Source organism: Chroicocephalus ridibundus, chromosome 7 (assembly GCF_963924245.1).
Source record: "Chroicocephalus ridibundus chromosome 7, bChrRid1.1, whole genome shotgun sequence".
In the NCBI taxonomy this organism is placed as follows: domain Eukaryota; kingdom Metazoa; phylum Chordata; class Aves; order Charadriiformes; family Laridae; genus Chroicocephalus; species Chroicocephalus ridibundus.
The window spans coordinates 58,932,669-58,957,425 of NC_086290.1; the positions used below are offsets into that span (position 1 = coordinate 58,932,669).

General features: G+C 47.3%; 1 protein-coding gene across 3 annotated transcripts in view; it reads left to right on the forward strand.

The window, feature by feature from the left end:
- The window catches only part of CLIP2 (CAP-Gly domain containing linker protein 2), an 86,057-nt gene that overhangs the window by 53,020 nt on the left and 8,280 nt on the right, over positions 1-24,757 (forward strand). For 2 of the 3 annotated variants that reach the window (XM_063340623.1, XM_063340622.1), the window contains exons 5-16: positions 1,618-1,831; positions 3,021-3,218; positions 4,386-4,489; positions 7,252-7,312; positions 11,693-11,797; positions 13,379-14,323; positions 16,925-16,982; positions 18,719-18,802; positions 19,490-19,646; positions 20,141-20,300; positions 20,903-21,088; positions 24,326-24,388. In XM_063340623.1, coding sequence (XP_063196693.1) covers positions 1,618-1,831; positions 3,021-3,218; positions 4,386-4,489; positions 7,252-7,312; positions 11,693-11,797; positions 13,379-14,323; positions 16,925-16,982; positions 18,719-18,802; positions 19,490-19,646; positions 20,141-20,300; positions 20,903-21,088; positions 24,326-24,388 — 2,335 coding nt within the window. The remainder of the gene's footprint in view (positions 1-1,617; positions 1,832-3,020; positions 3,219-4,385; positions 4,490-7,251; positions 7,313-11,692; positions 11,798-13,378; positions 14,324-16,924; positions 16,983-18,718; positions 18,803-19,489; positions 19,647-20,140; positions 20,301-20,902; positions 21,089-24,325; positions 24,389-24,757) is intronic. The other variant, XM_063340624.1, reaches the window with a different exon arrangement.

Genomic DNA, 24,757 nt, shown 5'->3' on the forward strand with positions numbered 1-24,757 from the left:
TCCTTTGCTGCCAAGTGTTCTGGACCCAATTCCTGCTTCTGAACTGTAAAAGTTAATTGCAACCGCTTCCAGTCTGGAATGAAAGAAAATGAGCAGATGTAGCGTGATGCAAGTCTGGACTTGCGAAGAGCTGCCAGGGGGCTTTTGAGGGATTTTGGCATTGTACCACCACAAGTACCAGTCTGTGCTCCCACCTGAGGAAGGGGCTGTGCCGCCTTCAGTTTGAGGATACGATGCTGAGCAGGGTTTTGGCTGGTTTGCAAGAGGTCAGGCTTTCTTCCTTGGGTCCCTGTTCCGTAGCAAGGTCAACCTGCGGTATGGCTTTCCAAACCCGAGAGCCTGTGCTAACAGCAAGCAGAGGGGGCGAAGTGACTTTGGATTGTAGAGGGTTTGGGTTTGTTTACTTAAAGACTGTTATAAAAAAAAAAAATTGGTCTTGAGCAGATGTTTGAAACGAATCACTTTCTCATCTGGCTGGAGATCAGGCTGTTCTCTGGCCTCCCAAGTACACAGAGATCTGCCTGTGACACAGCCGTGTGGCTGCCAGCACCCAAAAATAAAAGGGGATTGGGGAAGCAGCTGCTCACAGCTGGAGGGACCTGTGCTAGCAAAGCTGGGTTTGTGTTATTTATTCATAAGGACCTGGTTTTTGTGTTAACATAAGACAGACTATTATATGGCCCAGTATTTTCCCCTAACCTTGCTGTGAAGCCTTTGAGAAAGAACTCCTGATGGAGGCAGCCTTCTATTGACCCCTCCCTTGAAACGAGGGGATGCGACGCCTGGAGATGATCTGGTTTTACTTGCTGCAGTGCAGCTGGCCAGCAGGAGATAAACCCTGCCTTGAGCTGGTCGGCCCAAGCTCTGAAGGAGTTTCCAAGGTTTGACACTGTGGGTTTTGGCTCATTTGTGTTTTGAAAGAGGGCTCCAGAGAGATATAATCATCAGGCTCACTGCAATTGCGGAAAAGAGCTTGCATCGCAATTATCTGATCGTCCCTTTTTTTATGCTTGCTTCTTTCTAAGTTTGGGAACCAGTTTCTCTGCCGCACAGAGGAGATGGCACACACTGGAGTTTGCTGGAGTGGCATTTTTAGCTTCAAAGTTAGGAGCTGCCATCTTCCCCTTCTGTTTTGGGAGGAACATTTATACAGAACTGCGTTACACAGACCTTTTTACTCAACACACTTTGCTCTGTGACTTTCTTGCAAAGCAGGGTAGAGAATACACGCGGGTTTTGGGAAGGTTGGTTTGTTGGTGTAAGGAAGGAGAGCGTGTGCTCTCGCAGTGTTTATGCACTGGGGTCTTCGTGCTGTCCACGTCACCAGATGGGTCTTTCCTGGCATCTCATCAAAGCGTGCAGCAACTAGTACGTGGCACTCATCTCGGATTTCCCCGCATAAGTACCACAAGTGAAAACGTGGGGATTACCACTACTCTCAAGAGGCAGGAAAGGAGGATAATCCAAGCGCTTGTATGCGGGGAGCAGTGTCACAGCAAAGCACCAAGAGATGGGCTGAGGGCCGGGATCGCATATTGCTTAGCAATGCAATTCTGCGAGGCTTGGGCGAGATGGATGCTCTACTGCTTCTGACTTGGTGCATCTCCTGTATTACAGGTATTTTCAGTGCCCTCCCAAGTTTGGCCTCTTTGCTCCCATCCACAAGGTGATCCGGATCGGGTTCCCGTCAACCAGCCCCGCCAAAGCAAAGAAGAGCAAACGAATGGCCATGGGAGTGTCTGCCTTAACCCACAGCCCCAGCAGCTCCTCCATCAGCTCTGTCAGCTCTGTGGCATCGTCTGTCGGGGGCAGGCCCAGCCGCAGCGGGCTGGTAAGTGGCTCTTCCTGCAGACTCTGCAGCCTCGGTCCATGTCTGCTGTGACCCAGCTCTAGGAAGCAGGAGGGTGGGGGTTCTGTTTCAGCAGCTGCTCCTTCACCGTCAGTGAGATGAGGGGAGTGCAGTGTGGAATTCTGTTACCCACCTTACAAACAGGACTCCCCCATGGACACAAGAGTTGTAGGAAACACTGAGTGTTTGTGACCATTAAATAACCCAAACTGTTATTTGCAATGGGACGAATCTCAGCTCCACTATCAGATCAGGCTTTATGTAGCATCCCTGAAGAAAAATGCCGTTGTTTCTTGTCGCATGTGGTTGTGTAGCAGTGTGCTGCTGTGTTGAGCAGCTATGAGGAAGCTCCTGCAATGACTGTGTTTTACTGTGGAGGGGTGACACTGTCCTGGATCACATGCCGTGTGCTTTGGAAGGTACTCAAGAAGGTGGACACCAGAGCAGGCAGCAATGTTATTCAGGGCTCTGACTGCCGTAGTGTGTGCTGCATAGCACCTGCAGTCGTCTTGGCTGGGGACAAGAGTGCAGTATCCGTCACTGGGAGAGGATCCAACTAGCCCATACCAGTCTCCAGCTGAGATCAGTCCTCCTAGCTGAGCTCATTGCTTGGGACTGCACCACTGCAGGTCATCGATAAAGTATATTTATGAAGGCAGATGATACAATACATGATAGTGTTTCCTGACCCAGTTCCCACCCCATGTCCTGTCCTTTGGGAAATGGTCCTTTCATTGCAGCATAGGAGAGCTATTGAGCTTGCAAGCAGTGTCCAGGTGTTTTGTAGACTTATTAACCCCACCTGTAGGGTCCAGAGCTGGAACTGCAGCTCTGTATAGCCTAATAAATGACGCAGGGAGATTTAGACTAGATCTCCGGCAGAAATTCTTTGGTGTGAGGGTGGTGAGCCCCTGGCCCAGGGTGCCCAGAGAAGCTGTGGCTGCCCCATCCCTGGAGGGGTTCAAGGCCAGGTTGGACGGGGCTTGGAGCAACCTGGGCTGGTGGGAGGTGTCCCTGCTCAGGGCAGGGGGTGCCACTGGGTGGCCTTTAAGGCCCCTTCCAGCTCTAACCATTCTAGGATCAGTAGGTGAGCTGCATTCCGGATTTTACGCTGCTCTAGACTGGGAAGGACATAGCTTTACCCCCGTCTCTCTTTAACTCTTTTTTCCAGCTGACAGAGACCTCTTCTCGATATGCCCGAAAAATCTCTGGCACCACTGCTCTCCAGGAGGCGCTGAAGGAGAAGCAGCAGCACATTGAACAGCTACTGGCAGAGCGTGACCTGGAGAGGGCTGAGGTTGCCAAAGCCACCAGCCACATCTGTGAGGTGGAGAAAGAGATTGCCATCATGAAGGCCCAACACGAGCAGGTAGGAGGTGGTGTGGCTTTATTGCCAGCACGCAGATATCTGTCATCCTCTGAAAGTTTCAGATCATAATAACATTACCTGTGTTTAGCTACCTGATGTGAAACCGGGGCTCTGAATTTCTGTCTTTCATGTGGAGATAGCTTCCTGCGTGGTGGGTTTAAGCTGAGTGTCTTTTCCCGCTCCTGCCAGTGGAACGTGTGCTCGCTCTGCCCCAAGCCAGGAGCTTAAAAAGTGCTGTGCCAGAAAAAGAGCAGCCCATAGTTTGTGTCTGGTGGATCAATACATTTGAATGCTGAAATGCAAGTGGAGGGCAAACTTGTTCCCCTTGGCCACCTAGTCTGGCCTCGGCTGTGACTGCATTGCAGTGAGGTTTTCTGATGCTATCGGACACTGCTGAGAACATCAGCTCAGTTAGTGTGTCACTGCTTTCCTGCCAGAGGATTTCTTGATCCCGTTAATGCAGTCAGATCTGTAAAGAAAACAGGCTGATCACATTAGGGTTTTTTTGCACAAGCATTTATGCAAATGATATTTTATGCACTTGGGTGTTTAAAGAAAGGAGATATGTGTTTCCTGTTCATCAATATGTGGCTCTTCAATGACTATTCTTGCCCTAAATTCCTTGCTCATGTTTATAAGCCCCAGTCAGCTACTAGGGAGCAGGGATGGCACTGTATATCTTCGTGTGGTGGGTCACACCTGCCTGTCAGAAATGCAGGAAAAATTGGCAAATCAACTGCAAGCTGACATCTTCCTTGTGTATGGTATTTCCCAGTAATTACCAGTAACAAATGAATTAATGCAAGTCTGAAATACCTCTCTTGCTTCACGCCCAGGGCTGAATTGCACCTGGTAACCCCAGACCAGATTTTCAAAACCATTCAGGCTTCAAGTTCTTAACTCTTAATCAGACCTGGGTTCTCCAAAGGGTTCATGTCAGAGAGGCACTAAAGCATGGATCAAATTTTAATCTGCTGGAGATTGAGCAATTTTTTTTTTTCTTGATACCTACGTATTGGGCTCTTCGGAAAATCTACCTTTTTACCATACCATCCTCTGAAACAGATCATCAAAACCTTCTGTTCCCTTGTTCTGATCCTTTTTTTAAACAGCCCTGTACTTCAGACATTGTTAACTTTTGTGGCTCGGGCTCTTTTTATACTGCAGTACGTCACAGAGGCAGAAGGAAACCTCCAGCGAGCACGAGCCCTGGTGGATGGGATGCAGAAGGAGAAGATTGAGCTGTTGAACCAGCTGGAAGAGGAGAAGAGGTAAAGCAGGAGTGGATGGGTGTGGGGGAGATGAGGCTCTTACCCAAGAACGTTGTTCATTGGCTCTAAGGAGAAGAAAGTGACTGGGAAAAGTCATCTTTGGATGTCTTCCAGTTCTTCAAATATTCTGTGTCTCGCTGTCCTGGCCACTGTGGTCTGTCTGCAAGTGGGGAAGGGGTGTGCCGCTTCAGGTAACGGGAAGTTTAGAACAATTTTGCTGCAGTTACATGTCTGCTGTGACTTGTCTAGGGTTGGGCATCCAGTACTGTGACTGCCCCTGTTTGCTGACGAACTGCTGCTAATCACAACTCAGCAGTGAAGTATTTCCAGTTAGTCTTGTGCGCTCCTGTGTCTTATGGCTCTTAGAGGAGACTCGATGCTGTGGCATTTGGTGGCGTTGCAGTGAGATTGTTTTTGTGACGTGAGCAGTCTTGGGTTTTTTGAATATGCTCAGTTGATCCTGCCCAGCCGTTGCAATGCAATTGGAAGGCAGAAGACAAACGTCCAGCCAGGGCAGGTCCCACCTGGGCTAGGGGCAGCTCTGTCTTGTTGACGAAAGGAGTTTCATGATTTGATGTGCTTTCCTGCCAAATGCGTGTAGCGCTCTTTAAGGGGGGAAAAAAAAACCAAACCACCACCACCAAAAAACAACAAAACCACCATCAGCTTCCATTCCTGATCAAGGCTATAAGTTCTGGCACTTCTGTGGTGACCCTGATAAATATTTGACAGGCTATATGCAGGTCCAACAGCATCTGACCATGGCAACTGTTGCATTGACGATACAATGGTGGCCAACAGTTGATCTACCACTGCCAGTAGAAGGCAAATAGTCTTGGTCTCCAGCTGGGCAGTGAAGTTAGGGAGGGTTTTCAGCCATCTTCCCTGTTTGGTTCCCGACACAAAGCAGGGAGAAGCAGCATTATTTGCCTGAAGGAACGAAGGGCTCCAGTAACATCAGTTACTCTGAGATTTGATACCCTGACCAAACTCAGCCGTGTCGCTGTGTAAAACGGAACTACTCAGTAAAGGTGGATTTAACTCACGGCAAGGGTGTGGACAGTGACAAAGCCTTGCCTTCAGGTGTTCTTGGCTAAGGATACAGTATTAAAATAGCAGTAGCGGATAATAAACAGACCCGTGCGGGCTGGGCCATCCCAGGGCCCTAACCTTTCTCTACAACCCGGCTTTGCTAAAAACCACTTCTTTCCCCTCTATTTGTGATGTGCTGATCTTAAGGACGTTCCTTCTGTGGAAGGGAAATCAAACCAGAGTACAGCCTTAGCGTAGTGTGATTCATCATCTCCCCACATCCCAGAGGCCCCATCCATGTACACGTGAAGATGCATACCTTTCCTCTCTGGATAAGAGTGAAGATCTACTTGTCATTCTTGGAGTCCAGTTGCTCCGCATATATAATTAAATTTTTCAGTGGGAATAGAAAGACATTTCTGTGTATTAAGTAACTGAAAACAGCGTTGGTTTCAATTGAATGATGCCCCTCCTGAGGATGAATTGTTCTTTCGTGCACAAGTCTCTCCGTTCCCCTGGTAGGCAGCTCACTTTCCCAGCTCCAGGAGGCCCTTTAACCCAAGACAGCTGAGTTCTTTCCTAAATATCAACAGATGCCTCCTCTAATTAGAGGAGGTTTAGACAAGGAAGCTTGTTTATGAAGTTAGATATGTACACTCTCAGCTATTTTTATCTGTAATGGAATCAGAGTCCTTACATCTGGCTACCAGCTCAACATCCTCAATATTGCCTTATTTTTAAATCAGTAAAGAGAACAAAGAGGAGTGAGTTTAGCAGAAGATTGGATTATTTGGTTATCGTTACTGGTTTTGCTCTTCAGACTTTGCAAAAGAGGGTCCTAGGCATGTCTGCATTTGTGTGCGTGGTTTTATGTGCATTTATGCATGACTGGCCTGTACAATCTCTGGTGAAGGCTTTTTAGCCAGGGTAGCTCACCATTTCCATGTTGTGGAACCATTAACCATTTCCCACCCTCTGCCAAGAAGGCAGAGGCTCCGATTCCCATGGAATATTTGTATGGACCCTGTGTGTTCGGCACAGGAATTGCCCAGTGCTCAGCTGCAGGATAACAGAACAAAAAACCAGCGGAACCCGGTTGTGGCTTTCATGTTTTCAGGATCCCAGTGTGGGTGAAGAGCAGTTGTGCTTGCTGAGAGCTGGTGCAGCAGAAGCAGCACATCTGTGAGCGTGGACTTTGCATGAAGACAAATGTTTGTGATGTGGAAAACTTCCTTATTAACTGTCTTGCTCCATGGGGAACAAGACAATTTGGGGAGGGACTCTTGATCAGGGAGCGGAGTAATAGGATGAGGGGGAACAGTTTTAAACTGGAAGAGGGGAGATTGAGATGAGATATTGTGAAGAAATTCTTGGCTGTGAGGGTGGTGAGCCCCTGGCCCAGGGTGCCCAGAGAAGCTGTGGCTGCCCCATCCCTGGAGGGGTTCAAGGCCAGGTTGGACGGGGCTTGGAGCAACCTGGGCTGGTGGGAGGTGTCCCTGCCCAGGGCAGGGGGTGGCACTGGGTGGGCTTTAAGGTCCCTTCCAACCCAAACCATTCCATGATTCTTGCTGTTTAGCTTCTGCTGAGCTCTTTGTATACAAATGTTGACTGTATTTGTCTCCTCTCAGACTTTGGTTGTGCAGGGGGAGGCCCATGTGCAATGGCTGCTTAGGAATGGGATGCTGATCTGAGTGTTACCGATTGCTATTTGTCTCTCCTCCCCTCCCCAGGAAAGTGGAGGATTTGCAGTTCCGTGTGGAGGAAGAATCCATCACGAAGGGGGATCTGGAGGTAATTCCTAACACCCTTACCAAAATGTGGGGTCAAAACCTGAAATTGCATGTGGGGCCTCACTTGAGTAATTTCTACCGCCTTTTGCTCAACTCTAAACAATGCTTTCTCTATATCGATGGTTTTGGACCTGCCATGAACGCCGTGGTATAAACTGTGAAGATTATTCTTTGGTATGTTGCCCAGTGACTAATAGTGCTAGGAGCTGCCTAGAATCAATCACACGCAGCCAGCCTGGCTTTGAAAGTCACCATTAGTTGCCAAGCCGTGTTAAAATCTGACTGTACCTAAATGCGTTTCAACATATGTTTTTCCACTGTAGAAACTATCTGACTGCTCAGTCGCTGTCCCTGCAGTGTCCTGTTAGTCGCAGTTCATTGGCACGCACAGTCTCCCAGGCAGATGCTGTTCTGCTCCAGCTGAAATGCTGTGTATTGTTTGACCTGCGGTATCCTCGCCTGGAGCCCTCTGCCCGCCAGCGCGGGGGTTGACGCTGGGATACCCTTTCATTGGGAAGGGCTGGCGCTCAGAGCGATGCTGTTGCAGTGAATATTGTGCAAACTGATGGGAGCTTGCACTTGAGTGGGAGGCTTTTCTCTGGGGGGGGAAAAGGAAAAGAAAATGTTTCTGTGAATGCAAGGCTCTGCTCTACGTGTGTAAATTGGTTGAGTTTCCCTTATCTTTAGCTAGAGTGTGAGGTCAGTAACAGCCAGAAATGTCAAGGCACCTGCTCCTGTGCTTCACTGTGGGTCATACCAATAAAAGCCCAGGAAAATGGGAAAACTAGGCAATGGAGTGTGTTGCTATGGCTTTGACCTTCTTGGCATAAACCTCTCCTCTTTATCCAGAGGCTGAAGCAGAGTTATGTGTTTGACAGGGTATAAATCAGCAATGTGCTGATAGCAGACCTTTGCTAAAAGAGAGCAGTTTCTGCCTAGTGTGTGGGTGCAAAATCAGGTTTCTGTTGATTGCTCAGCCTAGATGATAGGTTTCCCCAGTGCTTTAGAGAAGGGTGATTGCTCCATCACTCCCTTTGAGAGCAGTGAATTGCCCCTGCCTAAGTGTTTAAGCCTGGAACCAGGGTTAGTTAGCAGGTATATTTAAATATATATTTTTAAAAAAAAAAGCCTCGATGTTTTAGGAAGACGGTAAGTTGCTGTGACATAAGTGCTCCTATGACTGCAGGTCCCAAACCGAGGGTACATATGACCTTCGTTTGGGCTGGGAAGGAGTTGCTTTGCAATGGGGATGTAGCCAAGCTCCTTGCAGGCTGCCAGGGGCCCGTCCCCACTTCCACGTTTGTGCAGAAGAACAAATCTTAGGAAAGAGTCATGGAGCAGCTTGGTTTCCCACAATCCAGAGAACTGGGATGTTCTCCTGAGGGTCCAACAGCAGTGACAGCACAGACATGATCAGAGGGCTTTGCTGTGGTCAGTTTTTACATTCTGTCCTGTCTCATTTGGATGCTCAGACTGAATGGTTGACCCACTGGAGTTAATTCTCACCTTCCTGCTTTGTGGGGGAGACAGGATTTCCAGAAGCAAGTAACTCACTTAAAAAAAAAAAAAAAAATCTCTTATTGGAAATCAGGGGGATAAGTGCTGCTTTGCATTGCAGTATGCTTCCTGGGAAATGGTTGTCCCTGATATTCTTCCTGTACACTCACAACAAAGTCAACCAGTGGCTGCGAGCACATCCCTTGGCGTCCCCAGCTAGAGCTCAACTAACCACCCAAATGCCAAAAGCAAAACCCAGTGACAGCTGCCTCCCCTCCTCTGGCCAACAGCCGCCTTCTGAGCACTCAGAGGAGGATGTTTATCTTGCACTTAACAGCCAGGAACAGTCACGATGGTAAGAAAAGATTATCTCCTCTGTGGTCCCTGGATCTAGGGTTTCTGCTGAGGGCTAGGCTAAATCCCATGGTATTTCTCGTAATATCATGTAGTTTTTGAACAAGGCTGGGACTCTCGGGTGTTGAGTGTGTCAGGTAGCATAACTAGAAGCTCTTTGGTCAAAGAAATCAATGTATCTGAAGCCTGGAGGTGTGGGTCCAGCTTTTGGAACTCTGATAAAGAAGGAGGAACTGTGGATTTAGCCCTGAAATGTAGTTGTGAATTTAACCCATTTTTGATCCTGGTCGGCAATGCTGGTGCCGTAGTGCTTTGGAAGGCAAAAAATAATTGCAGGAAAACAAAACCTTTTAAGAAAGGCTTTTAATGGTGGCAGACTGTGTTGTTGTAGGAAATATTAGCCTCTTCAAGGAACTATCTCATGCTCATCTCCTGGAACCTACCTCATACCTTGAGCACCAGTGGGAAGTCAGTTTGTAATTTGTGAATAGTAATTTAAGGCTAATAGCAAGAAGTAAGTCTAAAATTCAGATCTGAACTTGCTCAAAGTGCAGGAAAAGTTTGGATTTGAGGCTCTGAGTCACACTGGCTAAGCAAACCAATTTGCATAAAATAAAAATTGATGCGAATCTTCAGTGAAGCTACGTTTAAGGACTGTAAAACAGTTGATCTAACTTTCTTCCCTGATTAATTTTTCTCCTCTATTTTCATATGTTTTTCTAGACTTGGAAAAAAGGAGGATTGGTAGATACTGAGCAAGCTTGGCTGGGAACCTGAGTGTCAACCTCAGGAGTCTTGCCAGAGTTTCTTTGAGAAATTCAGAGATTAGTTTTGTAATAGGTCAGCATCTTCAGATAGCCGATATCTGTCTGACATGCTGCCACCGGTTAAGGTAACTTCAAAAGTTTTTGTTGCTGCAGTGTCACTTGGGGTTTTTGAGCTAGTGTAAATTGAGGAAAAATCATTGGTTTCAGTGGAATAATTATCCCCTGAAATCGAATCAAGTCTGGAGCTCCATCTTGAGATGCGCATCCTTGAGCTTTGCAGAGAGTGGAGAAGCCACTCAGTACAAAATTAAATTTCTTTATTTTTTGTATTAGGATGCCCACTTTTGCACTTCAGTGATATTATTTGGGGGCTTTGATAATGTTTGGGTTATTGAGACCACACCTTTTTTTCCTCCTTCAGGGGTCAAACAGACCACATAAAATAACGGAGTCGTCTGAATATACTGGCAGTTGAGATCTTGACCATCTATGAATAGATATATAATTTTATATATAATGGTAACTTTCAAGCCATAAGAGAAAACATGGATTTTTACAAACTTCAGTTTCCATTGTTTGAACACAACTAATCAAAGCTTGCTTTATTGTAGGAAAGGGCAGAAAATACCTAAAACTGGTTCCAATAGAAAGAGGGAGAAGCAAATAATTATATGTACAACGAAAGGCAGGAAATGGGGGTGTTTAAAAAAGAAAAAAGTTCTGATAAGGTTTGTTTGGTTTTTGGTAGGTCCAGTTTAATTCAAAGGAAAATGTTGGTTTCATAAGCTAAAAAAAATGTGAAGGCCAGAGTCTGTATGCATTTTCCCATGTCTCCTCTCCTCTTTTATTTATGGGAAATTTTACATGATATTACAGTGGTCGTTGTAAAGTCCTGAGGTTTGCCATCAAGTGCAGCTGTATGGTACTTCTGCTTTAAAAGCGAAGGGCACCGAAGCAATGCCCCGAGTTGATGCTCCTGGATTTGGCAGGTTACATAAACTTGTGCTTAATTTACCCATCTCTTTGAAAAACAAAAAAGCGAAACCAAACAAAAATATAGTTCTGGTTTGGGTACGAGGCTGTTAGAGTCTTAGCGTGCAAAAATCACTTTGAAATTCAGAGCAGCCCTATTCAAACCGAAAGTACTGGTTTATACGACAGGTTGGTATCTAAATTTCCTTGATTTGCTTTCAGTGCAGTGGATTTTTGGTTTTAGCAAAATGCTGTCTACAGTATGACCTGCTTTTTTTCCCCCACCTAGTGCAGGGTTCAAGCTGCCTCCGGAGCAAAAAGAGGATGGGAACTTCCAACTCTTTGCAGCCTACCTTGTGATTCCTCTAGGGGAGAGGCGCGGAGAATCACTGCAAGGTCTTTGCACTCTCTAGTGTGGTGCAAAGGTCTTGTGCTGGTGGTCTGCAGCGGTGGGAGCTTTGCTTTTTAGGAAGTGTCTTCAGTATAGTCTTGATGCAGGAAAACACTAATGCAGGGGGATGTTTTCCCGTCACAGATTCCATTCTCTTGTGAACAGCCACTCCAAGTACCATGTAAAATCCCGTAGTGACCTTTTTCTGTTTGGTTGGATTTTTTCCTGCTTGTTTGGATCTTTTTTCTCCTCCTGTTGTGAACTGCCTTTCCTTGTCTTGTACACTGAAGATGATGTTGCAGCCTTCTCTTTCCCTCTCTTTTCCCTCTTTCCTTTCTCTCTCTCTCCCTTCCCCTTTTCCCATCTCCACTGTTCTTCTTTTTTCCCTATGTGTGACCAGACTCAGACGCAGTTGGAGCATGCCCGAATACGGGAGCTCGAGCAGAGCCTGCTGTTTGAGAAGGCACAGGCTGAAAAACTCCTCAGAGAATTAGAGGACACCAGGGTAATCGACCCCCTCTTGCCCTGCCTGCAGAACAGCGTGCTTGCCCCCTGCGTTGATGCTCATGACGCCTTGCTTTGGGTTTCTTTTTTAATTTGGTTTGTGGGGTTGATTGGTTTTTGGCTTGGATTTAGGCTTCCCTGATTTATTTTGTTTGGTTTTTCCTTTGCTCTCCCTCCTGGAAATGGTAGTACAACATAATTTTTAGCTTTGCTTCTTGTGTGGGGACTTGTTTCTCAGATTGAGTTTGCTTCTCTGCCCCATGCCACCATTTGACACATGAGCTCTTCACAACTCATCTTTCAATTAACATGCCCAAGTAACACCTGCACCCTGCTGCACAGTTCATTCTGCCCCGAGGCTCCCCCAGGCTGTAATGGGAAATAACATTGCAATCAGCGTTCCCTTTGTCCTCCCTCCAGCTGTGGGAGCTGCCGTCTGAAATGGAAGATACTGGTGAGTGCTGGTGGACCAGCTCTGACCCTTGGCTGGGCCTGCAGCAGCACAGGTTGCCCAAATGAACAGCGCACCCAAACCAAAAGCAGTCAGATGCGGGAGGGGCTTTTTCATGCTGGTGTGGCGTGGGAAGCATCAAACTGGCCCGCAGTGAGCTTGTTCCTCACCAGTGGATTTGCTGGGGCTGTAGAAAACACAACGGGAGGTTCTCCAGAAGGGCCAAATGGTTTGAATGCCTCCTCGCTGGCCTAAAATAAAAACCACACAGCCCCCAGGGCTGATGGTTAGTGGGAGGAATGGCAATTGGAATGAAATGGAATCTATCACTTGTGTTTTGGCTTGGTTTCCTTGTTTCTTCTGCCTTTTCCTAATATTTCATCTAGTCAAATCTCCTCTTCTCCACCCATAGGTGCAGCCCCCCGAACTCCCTGTGACTAGCAGGTAGTTCAGCCCTGTCAGGTTACATTCCGATCGTAAGGCATCGATCCATAGCCCTTATGCTCAATGTTAACCATGGCCAGATTTATTGCTTTGCATCCTCTAGCCTTCTACGTTATTTTTACTTTGCTAATAAACTCTAACGGTTACTCGTGTAAAAATCCCTTTTCCTTTTTACACCAGGGTAAACAAATTGCCATGCAGAGGAGAGGTCTGTAGGCAGAGGATTGCTGAGCAATAAAGGAAACATGATGTGCTTAATGCTGGTTTGAATGCCTGCGGCATTCCTGCATGTGCAGTCACACTTCCTCTGTGCATCACCTGGCAAGATGCCTACTCTGGAAATATAATGCCCTTTCAGGACATTATTTTTCATGAACCACTGTTGCTCTCCAGCGAATTTTGAGGGTTGTTTCGAAGATGTGTGTTTCCCTGTGGAAAACGAGAGGTTCGTATTAGAAAAAACAAATTGCAATTGGCACAAAGACGTAATAACTGTTAGAGTTACTGGTGACGGTTACCCTGGTGCAAAACTGTACTCAGATTGGAGGGTGCTGGGTATTCTTTTCCTGTTTATTTCAACTTTGACTAATGTACTTTGGATTTACTTCCACTGGAGCGCACGCGCTAAAAGGCAGGATGCAGCGATGAGAGGTGGGGACTGACTTTGTCTTCTCTGTCGTGTTGCAGTTAACCACGGTAGCAGAGAAGTCCAGAATCCTGCAGCTGGAGGAGGAGCTGAGCCTCATGCGCAGCGAGGTGGATGAGCTTCGGCAGTGCCTCCGGAGCTCTCACCAAGCAGCAACCCCCGAGCATAACCTCGGCTTGCAGTCAGAGGCCCTTCGTCTACGAGATCAGCTGCTGTCTGCCAACAAGGAGCATCAGAAGGAGAGCAGCCAGCTAAAGGAGAAGTACGAGAAGACATTAAAGAAGTACCAGCAGGAGATGGAGAAGCTGAAGTCTGTCAATGAGAAGTACTCACAGGAAATCGTTGACCTAAAGCATAAAGTTCAGCAAGCCACTAATGAGAACATGGGGCTCATGGACAACTGGAAGTCCAAGTTGGACACGTTAGCTTCTGACCACCAGAAGTCTCTGGAGGATCTGAAGGCCACTTTAAATACAGGCCCCGACACCCAGCACAAGGAGATCGTGGAACTGAAGGCAGTGGTGGAGAGTATAAAGATGGAGCACCAGCTTGAGTTGGAGAACCTGAAAGCCAAGCATGACATTGAGACGGCTGTTCATATAAAGGAGAAAGAGAGTCTCAAACTGAAGTTGCAGGAGGCTGTGGATGAAGTAGAAAAAAGCAACAGCAACTGGAAAATGCAACTGGAAACCAAAAGCAATCAGCACCTTCTTGAGCTCCAAGATGTCAAGGACAAGTGTCGAGATGCTGAGCTGAGGGTGCATGAACTGGAGAAACTTCACAGTGAATACACAGATCAAACACAAGCGATAGCTTTCTTGAAAGAGCAGATTTCTTTGGCTGAGAAGAAGATGTTGGACTATGAAACGTTACAGAAAACAGAAGCCCAGAGCAAACAGGAGATCCACAGATTGCAGGAAAAAGTGCTTGTCTTAGAGAACAAGCTGCAGTCCATGGAGGCCCTGCATCCTTCTCAGCACGCAAATGTATGACTTCTGGGGCGTTTTGCTTCTTTATCATCACTGTTAGTTACCTTTCCTAGGAGTAGCCCTCAGCTGCCGCCTTGTGCAGTTTTCTGAGGCTGTTATGCCTCAAAGTATTTGGATGTTTTTACTTTCCATTGATAGTGCTTTTCCGACTCGGCATCTCCATGCTGAAGGCGTCTTCCCACCCTTGAAAGCCACTACAATGGCACAATTAGAGGAAATAAGAGTCAAGAGAAGCAAGTGGGCTACATCTGGGCTTGAAGGCAGATGAGTGCTGTGGCAGCAGAATAGGGCTGTCGTGGTTTGTCAGGGTGGGCTCTCATCCTGAGCAAGCAGAATGTTCTTAGCTGGAAAAGCATCATTTCTCCAATACAGCTGTTGTCGTCCAAGGAGCTGCAACAGCCGTAGTGTATTATTGAGTGAGGCCCTTTGGGGGTAGGTGGAGGGACAGGGTGGAAGAGTAGTCGTTGCCCACACTGAGACAGAGCATGTGGAGCGTGGTTTGAGAGCCTCAGCTAGGGGGCTGAGCTGGTGGAATTGAGCGGGAGGTGTGGGTGTGTGGGTCAGCAATGCGGCGGAGGCAGTGGGGAGGCTTCGCAGCGAATACGAGAGAGACAGGGAAATGATGACGTTGAGGATTGTAGTGGAAGAGCTGCTTTCAACAGTCAGGATGGCACCAGGCTGGGCAAATAAAATGCCTGATTGAATGCGCGTCCTGAGCCTCCCAGGGAAGGCTAGAATAAAACCAGCAGTAATACAAAGAGGTCAATTTTCTGTGGCCTTTGTGTCTTTTTACATAATCTTCATTTTTTTGACTACTTGTGACAGAATGCCGTCCTGCCTTCATGGTGCGGCACGCGGTGTTTGCAGTAGGGTGAGGGCAGAGATTGCTGCTCGTGGCTCTAGGCTGGACCCCTGTTTGTGTTTGGATTTTCCATGAGAAATGAGCAAAAAGCCAACTTACAACTTGTCCCCATGGAGATGCAGAAAATAAAAATAAGCCATGAAATATGCACCTTTTAAGAATACTCATTTGAAATCTGTCACTGGCAATGTAGTCTCTGTTCCAGAGTGAGGTGCCAGTGAAGTGAATACAATGCCTATGTTTAATTTGTCAATGTGACCAGCCCCATGGAGATCGGGGTGAAACCCGTTGCACCTCTAGGCAGCGAACTCTAGCCCATGAATTACTGTTGGCCAAGTCAGGGCTTCATGCCTGCAAAAAGGCACGCTCAACTGGGCAGGAGAGGCAAAAGCCCAAGAAGGAATCTACAGCATTAATGGTGTTTCAAGGGCTGCTCGACATGTTTCGTCTAGTAAGGACAGTCGTGAACAATAAGTGCAGCCAGGGCCCTGGGAAAAGGGGGTTGTTACTACAACATGTCACATGTTATAGCCAATATTCAAACAGGAATGAATGTAAAAGAAGCTGGAGGGTTGTTCCAGAGCCCTTTAAATAAGTGAGGGCTTTGGGGGACATCGATATTGGATTAGAACCAGGGAGTCTTGAAATAATTATTTTAACTATGTATTGATTAAAATCAGGAAAATGTGGGAAGAAATGCATGGGTGAAAGCCTCTGAGTGTCGTAGGACAAATTCTATTTTAAAATGTCTTAGCTGATTTAATGTGGCTGCAGTATTAACTATCCAAATACTTCAAACAAACAGATGTCTTGTGACTACGAATGGTGCTATCTTTCCTAGACCTTCAAGGGAGAACCACAGCTGTGCTTCCAAAGAGCAGTTACATACTTTTTCTGTACCAAAAGTACATCAGGCAGCGTATTTCCCCTTTGGGTGTGCTCCCGCTTCTCTTAGCGGCATCCTGCAGCCCACTCAAGCCCTCAGGGACTGACTTCGGGGCTTTCAGTGGTGGTGGCCACAGCAGCCCACCAGAGGCTGCTGGATGTGAAAAGGCTTGAAGGGCTGAATAGTGGCTTCTGCGATGGAAAGCTTGGCCATGAGCTGTGTGGTTGCTGGCTTTACGCTCTTCGTTGCAATATAGACAACAGATGGGGAAAAGGCAGAATCCTCTACAGAGACCAGCATTTGCTTTTTATTATTTTTAATTAATGTATTAATTCTTTAATAATTATTATTTTATCAATGTTTTATTACTGTTTTTGTAAATTCGGGCACAGTGAGATTCTTCAGAAGTTGAGGAACTTGTTGTCGTCTAGGTCCCAAGTTGGATGCTAAAGAGCATTTGCACCTGAGTATTTGCCATGGTTGGCCACAGGAGACTGGTCCGAAGGAGAGCAGCTCTTCCGTCACCCTGCACAAACTCTGGGTGTGAGACAGCTGGAACCAGAGCTTACAGGGAAAGCCCGGTGTCTTTTCCCTCATGGGTGACTCTCACCATTGTGCTCAGCTGCCCATTGTGTGTAGACACTCCCAGATGGTACCCGTTAGCCTTCAGTAGTGCCCAACTATAGAACTGACTCCTCAAAAGCCCGTGTTGCCCTCTCGGGAAGGATGTAAAACATCCAAACTTGAGTACCGGATACACTTCTGCTTTGGATGGGGCTTTGGTTGTTAACTTTGCTTTCATCTTCAGATAAAGGCCTGTTTTACATCTCATATATTACATTTATTTCAGATGATTGAAACTAATGATATTTCAGAAGAAAAGATAAAGATGAAGCAGACTATGGAAGGTATGGAAGTTTATCGTTTTGTCTTGGAGCACCCTGTTCTAGTGACTCGTGCGTCTTCCTTTTCTCTGACTTTCTGCTCTTGCAGGGACGGCTGTGTGGAAAGGGCTTAGGAAGCCATTTCATCTCTCCGATTTTGCTGGATGGCGTTTGTTGTCCGGCTTTTTTTTCTTTCTCTAACCTAGCTGAGCAAAGGCAGGGGTGGATGTTTTCACTCTTGGGTTACACACTCGCCATGCAGATGGTGCAGGCTGGAGACAGATCTGGGGAAATGGGCACGCTTCCATCCCATCACTGATTTTACAGCAGGTGAAATGCAGAGGCTGAATGTAATTCATTGCTAGGAGGGAATTGCTAATGGTAGTATTGATGTGATTGGCTTAAGATAATGGGGGTTACTTTTTGTATTAAGCTTACTATAAATCAAATGCATCCTTTTAACAAAATGCAGAATTTATGCACTCAGAAAATTTGTATAATGTAGTTTGGAAAGTGAATTGCATTCAGCCTCTTCGCAAAGAGGGGAAGCTGTAACCCGGCATCTGAGCAACAGCAGGACGGGCAAGATTGGAGCTGGATGGCCCAGATGGCCTCTGTTGGGAGCCATGTCCTACCACATTGCTGCGCGTGGCATATGCTTTTGGGTGTCTGTGAAGGATTCAGGGCTGTTCCAAGACACGTAAGGTGCTTCCAGATTGTGTCTTCCCTTGCTTGTTCCCAGGAGACTCGTTTTTCTTCATTCTTCCTTAAGGTTATTTTTTTCTCTTAGAAAAGCCTCGTCAGCGTAGATCACAAAGGTGATCTCTAAAGAACCAGCTTGTCTCACTTCAAATGGCATTTGGCTTATGGTAGCATAGCTTTTTCTCACTCACCTCTAAGGACTCTGTTCTCTGCAAAGCCCTTGTTAAAGTCCTGCTGAGGAGGTAGCCATCTAAACGGAGGTTATGGGGGATTTTGCAGCCTTAAACTTTGCTTAATAGAACCTTACTTTAGTTTGAGTGTTCCTCAAGCTGTTTGGATTCAGTGGTGTTTGTCCTATTCCCACCTGCCCTTAGTGCTAGCTAGGCACTGTCATCAGCCTCATCACTGTCTTTGCAGGTACAGGATTTTATATATATAAAAAATTTTATAAAATATATATATATGCTATGCCAAATCGTATGCTGACTGACAGGTAATTGCTGCCCTGGGAGCGCATCACATAACTAGGTCCAGCAGCCACTGCTCTTAGAAGGCTGCTCAGCCCACGTGCACGTTTCCACACCGGATGAGCCATATGTAAGAAGTACTAAAAACAACTAGTTCAGGCTTGAGCCACAAAAGCATCGCACTTCAGATCTGCCTCTCCAAGTGTGGAAATGCAGAAAACGTTTCCAGAAGACACATCTTTTAAAACTGTTTCTGCCTTCCGGTGTAGGAGGTAACACAAAGAAATGTGCTGAAAGTTCCTGTCTGTGGTTTTTATTAATGTTTTATTCTTTTTTTTTTTCTCTGCTTGTGGTTGCTTTCTTAAACCTGTGTGATATGGCTTCCCAGCTATGTATCCTGCCTCCTAATATCTGGATGGTGGTGAGATGCAGTGAGAAAACACCCATGTCTGTCTCCTGCTGCCGACAGAGGGTACCACAGCCGTGCCCCTGTCACACCCCGACCCGTGCTGCACACTCAGTACCTTCCTGATTTGCACAAAGCATTTTCCAAGCTTCTAATCTTTGTCTTGTCTTTTCATTCACCCACAGACCTCCAAGACAAGCTGAGTAAAAGAGACAAAGAGGTGTCATCGCTGGTGTCCCAGACTGAAACTCTAAGGGCCCAAGTAAGTGGTAAGTTTCCCTAATCCAGTGCTGGTGGGAACTAGGTGTTTCCCTGCTCCTCCTCTGTACTGGTGTTAAACAAGGGCCCAGCTGCTGCAAGGGGCAGGTGGCGATAAGACGCGGGGCAATGGCTTTAAACTAGAGCAGGGCAGGTTTAGATGAGACATTAGGAAGAAGTTCTGTACACTGAGGGTGGTGAGACACTGGCCCAGGTTGCCCAGGGCGGTGGTGGAGGCCCCATCCCTGGAGACGTTCAAGGCCAGGCTGGATGAGGCTCTGAGCAACCTGATCTGGTTAAAGATGTCCCTGCTGACTGCAGGGGGTTGGACTGGGTGGCCTTTAGAGGTCCCTTGCAGCCCAACACATTCTATGATTCCTATGATAAAACATGACACTGCCTGTCAGTGGACGTTGTTGTAAAAATTTCTTCAGGAGTTCTGGTGAATACAAACCCTGCAGAAGGTATTTGTATCCTCTGCGAAAGGGGGTTTGGGGCTCATTGCATGTTAAAAGCTGAAAAGCAGAAATAAATAGAGCTGGGTGTGTTGTTTCCAAGATCTCCCCTTAAACAGAGGATGATCCAGAGCTAATCAGACCTGTGCTGTTAGGAGTGGGAATTGGGTAAAGTCAAAAAGCAGGAATGTAAGCAAAGGACTAAGTGACCTTTCTTTCCCCTGTATCCTCTGCTTCTCCTAGCTTTGGAAAATAAATGCAAAACAGCAGAAAAGAAGGCCGATTCGGTGTTGAAAGAAAAGAAGAGGTTGGAAAGCGAACTGGAAGCCTTGACCAAGAAAACACACGATGCTTCAGGGCAACTGGTCCTGATTAGCCAGGAGCTACTCAAGAAGGAAAGGTCAGTCTGCAGGTCTGAAGGACGGAGCTGGGGACAGGGGGCTGGCTGCGTGTTCATGTTTGTTCAGGGTGCTGTAATTTATCACCAAAAGAAATCTGAAGGTTAAACTGTTGCAGTCCAGCCCCAGCTCTCCTGTTTGTTAGAGATGCCCGTGTGGGCATTGGGTTAAAATTAGGGGCAGTGAATTATCAAAGGGACTGACGGCCCTTTCACTGCTTGCCAGGAGCTGCAAGACAGCTCGGTGCCCATGTAGATGCTGAATGCAGTCATCTACAAGCCAGCTAAGCTGGTGCCCAGTCCAGGTCCCAGTCTCTTTACAGCTGGTGCAGTGGGGAGGACAGGAGAGCTGAAGCCCCCAAAGTGGTGGGAGATGCGTCAGGTTTTCTCGCTGGCCTTTCTTTGGATCTGTAACAAAGGTGGGAGGGAGCATGGCAGGACTGCAGTGGTGTGGGGGCTCTGGAAGGGTCTTCACCTCTTCGTGCTGCTTCTTCCAGGAGCCTGAATGAGCTGAGAGCCTTATTACTGGAGGCGAACCGGCACTCCCCTGGGCCAGAGCGGGACCTGAGCCGGGAGGTGCACAAAGCCGAGTGGCGGCTGAAGGAACAGAAGCTCAAAGATGACATCAAGGGGCTGCGAGAGAAACTAGTTGTGCTGGTGAGGGCATCAAAACCCCTCCTGGCCTTGGCCTGGGGGCTGGAGGGCTCTGTGCTGCTCGTGGGGGTGGTTCTAGCCCTTCACCCTTACTCTGAGTCTTTGTGCTTTCTTTTGTGCTACTGAGCATCTGATGGGAACTTCCTTGACAGCGCCTGTGAGTGTGGCCTGGCTTAGCAGCACCTCATTAAGCAGCAAAAATGTTCCATCTGTCCTTCTCCAGTATTTCCCTGTTCCCACTGGTTTTAGATCCATGGTTAAATAGGGCTAAAATCTGTAGGAGAAACTGAAGGTCGGTCAGCTACCCCACATTGTTTTACACATTCTCTGATCTAGGCATAAGCAATGTGCTCTAATTCCTGTGTACTTCAGTGTCCTCCAGTGGTTGAAATGTGAATAATTTATTGGAACTCGGCTGGGAACAAATTAGAGCTGCTGCTGGTTGCATTCGATAGGGCTTCCTTCGGAGTTGTGCTCTGACCCCATCTACTGTTGAAATCAAAACACGGTTATATGAGTTACTGTGGATTTCTACTTTGCTTAGTGTCTGTAATTAGTGGTTTTAATCTAACATGCTCCTATTTTTCCATTGTTTGCTGTATAAGGACAAGGAAAAGTCTGTAACGGATCAGAGGCGGTACTCCCTTATCGACCCCTCGTCAGAGTCGGAAGTGATCCGGCTGCAGCACCGACTCGTCAGCACGGAGGATGTGCTACGCAACGCGCTGGAGCAGGGCCACCAGATGGAGAAGCTCATGGAAGCGATGAGGCTCTCCTCTGAAAAAACACAGGTACGTTAAACCTAAGAAAAGCCTCGCTAGTTGGTAATTACAGGTCCTTTTGTGCTCTGCAAGAGATTGGTTGCTGAATGTGGTGTTTTGGGGAAGGTTGCAGCACGAATAACTGTTCTCTACGTGTACAAGAGAGAACAGAGAAGTGATGTGTGACTGCATATACTCGCATACAGGAACTGTATAATATTAAAGTTGAGGGTTTCTGCCATCCCTGTCCTTTGAGAGGTTTATTTCCTTGCAGTCCATAGCAGAAGCTTTGGAAGTGACTGGGAAAATGTTTTCCATTTCTCTAACCAGTTCCTGGAGACATCTCTGTATCTGATTTGGGTTTGCTAATGGGCTATGAATGTTCCCATTCCAGTTGCTATCTTCTCTTCCCAACGTCCTTAGATCTTCCTTGTTTCTTCTCAAAAAGGCAAAACTAGTTCCGTTGTTTGTGTTGCAGCCTTCTGTGTGAAATTGAAGGCTGCAAATAACTTGACTCTGCACATTTGGCTTTTTCTGTCTCGTACCTGTGGTGTCTCCGCCCTGACTGATTCCTCCTTGTGAAGCGACCTGCCCCTTGTGCCAAGCTTTGTGCTTCATGTCCTTTTTTTACTGTTATAGCTGTATTTTCTCTTGTGTCTGCAAACAGGTCATGGCTTTCAGAGCCACCAGTGCTTCTCTTGTCCTCGCTCATTTAAATTCTTAACTGAAAAATGTCTCAGTATCGCAGTAATGAGCTACAGTTCACATTCAAGCAGATACCTTAGGATAGTACAGAACAAGCCCCTGGGCACGGGAGAATGGGCAGAGAGCTTGTTTTCCCTGATGCAGGTGCAGATATGTTGTGGTAGGTAATCTGGGGGTGTCAAGTCTTCTCCTCCTGTGACATTTTCTTCTGCACAGTTTGCAGACACACCAAATGGCTGTTTGCAGTGCACTAGTACTTGCAGGGAGGCAGTCAGGAGGAGGGTGCATGGCAAAAACCGCAGCCCTGAAAGCTCTGCTGGCTCAGCTGAGCATCTGTGTGTTGCAGACACTCTCTTCATATCCCGCAGTGCAGCGGCAGCGGCCGTCTGCCAGCACCAGACAGGACAGCTGCGGTTGTGATGACAAGTTTGTGGCAGTCCAAGACGTACTATAATCCTGTCGGTGCCTCCAGAGTGACTTTATCTTCTGCTGTAATTGCTGTGTGTCAAATGAAAACGCATCATGACAACCTCATCTGCTGTAAGCTATGGGAGGGTGGGGAAAGTTATTCTCTGTTTGCTTTAATGCTAAGTCCCTTGAGAACAGGAAATCTTCCCTTTTGCATTCCTGTCTCCAGGTGGTAATTATTTCTTCCTCAACTGTAGAAAATAACTAATCTTACATGAAGTGAGTTGGAATGGACCTTACGAGGTCAGCTAATCTATCCCTGGTATTACTTTGATACTTTCACGCTTAAGAAATCTTAGAGATACGACAAGATAGTATTATGCCTTCAACTACAAACCGTGGTACTAAGAGACAGACGGAGGATTATTGCGGGAAGCTAGGCTTCAAACTTCTATTGATGTCAGATTTTTAACGTGCCTGGTTACAAGGAAGTCTGGATCAAAGCTCCCTAGTTTCGGTATGATATCTGTTCATCCCTCTCCTTGTGAAGGAGAGTTGTTAACCAGGGGCTTTCAGGCTGAGCCTGAGGATGTTGTTGGCCTAAAGAGATCTTGGTGCAATAGGGAATTGATGGTTCTTCCCCAGAAGCCACATTTCTGCTGCAACCCACTCTGCACTGCCTTCTGACCTCCCTCTCCTCTCTGACAGCGGCAGCTGTTGCCCAGGGATCTGCCTTGGCATCGCTCTCCCTTTGTCTGCAAAGCCTTCACTTTGCAGCGCGCTGCAGAAGGAAATCTCTAATTACCGCAAGCTGCTGCTCTCCCTTCGCAGGCTTCGTCAGCCACCGCGCTCTGCAGCCTGCGGTGTGCCTGGCTGGCCTTGCTCTTAGACGAGGAGGTGCAGGAGCTGGGGGAGCCTCATGGCACTCTGGCTCCGTCTCATTGTCGAGTAATTGCTACTTTGATGGTTCCACGCCTGAATCTGTTCTGAAATAGAGGAAGAGGATCTTTACCTTCTCCATGTCTTGGGAGACCCTGATCTTGCAGCTTTGCAGGAAATTAGAAGGATTTGGCACGTGGGCATTTTTTTGGAGAATTTGCAGTGATTGCTCCAGGAGCTTTTTTTATTTGATTTCAAATGAATGACACCACTTGTCATGGGGATGTACTGAGGCCAAATTTCAAAACTAATTTGTGGTATCGGATAGCTGCTTAGTGCACAGATGGGGTGTGCTGCAGGTAGGGTATAGTGCCTCGTGTCAGCTCCGACTGACCTGTGGCTGTGGGTGCAGACCCAAAGCCAGGTCACTACAGCAGCACTATTCTGGCCATCCATCCAGGTAGGACTCGCTGCCTGGCAAACAGCTTGGGCTCTCAAAGCAGAGCTCAGTTTGAATCTCTCTGTTTTCTGCCCAAACTAAACCTCTGTCCCATAGGGTTGATTATGTACCTTCACGGTCGCAGTGAGAACGGAAGCTGAGGAGCTGGGACTCCTCTAATGATGGGGTTTAAACCTTGCAGTCTTTTCTCCCCATAATTTCTGGTTTTGCTGCCATCAGCAATTCACCAGCAGCTGTGAATCTGATCACCAAGACCCAAGCAACTGACATCTGGCATGCTGTGACTTCAGGCTGCAGCTTTCTTCTCTCGTTTGTGCCGCTTGTGCTGTCATTTTGAAGCTGAAGGGCTCCGTATTATCCCTGCTAAAGAAACATTATAAATTTTTCAAAGTTCTTGTGCTTTCTAAAGATGGAACAGCCCATCCTGGCTGCCAGACTTGTCCCTAGAGACGGGAAATGGGGAATGGCAAATGTCCTGTTCACTGTGCCGTGGTCTGCAGCTAACGCTGCCCTTGGCGGAGAGTTTGTTTATCGGGATTTAAGAGTCAGAAGTGAAGAGCGGGTCTGTGTCCGTAAGGAACTTGGGGGATGTTTTGTAGCTGGGAAGGATGCAATCTGGGATGTGGGGATAGGGCCAGGGTGCAGAGGGCAGGAAGCTTCTTGCCAAAAGTGGGGTGGGATTTTTGCATTCTCCTTTCCTTCTGTGGAGTGGGCTGCTAAGGAAAGGAGATCGCAGTCTTGCCAAATCTCAGTGCTTGCAGGCAAAACCCCTAGGCTCTGTGTCCCTCTTCAGTGTTGCCTGTTCTCTGTTGCAGACTGTTGGAAATTCTGGGTCTGCTAACGGGATTCACCAGCAGGATAAATCCCACAAGCAAGAGGTAAGTTTTAAGCAGAATGTTGTTTAAAAGAGTGATTACTGCATGTGGTTTTTTGCCTGCTGTGCTGGGGACAGCTCTTGGATGGGGGCAGTTTGGCCAGCAAAGCTTGACTCTGTCATTCCCACAGCAAAAGCAAGGGGCTCTGCACAACTCCAGTTCCCAGCACGGTGGGAACCTCACTGTACCATTTAGCATCATAGAATCATAGCATCATAGAATGGTTTGGGTTGGAAGGGGCCTTAAAGATCATCTAGTTCCACCCCCCTGCCCTGGCCTGGAACGCCTCCCACCAGCCCAGGTTGCTCAGAGCCTCATCCAGCCTGGCCTTGAACACCTCCAGGACTACCCTTGCATCCTGACACCTCAGGT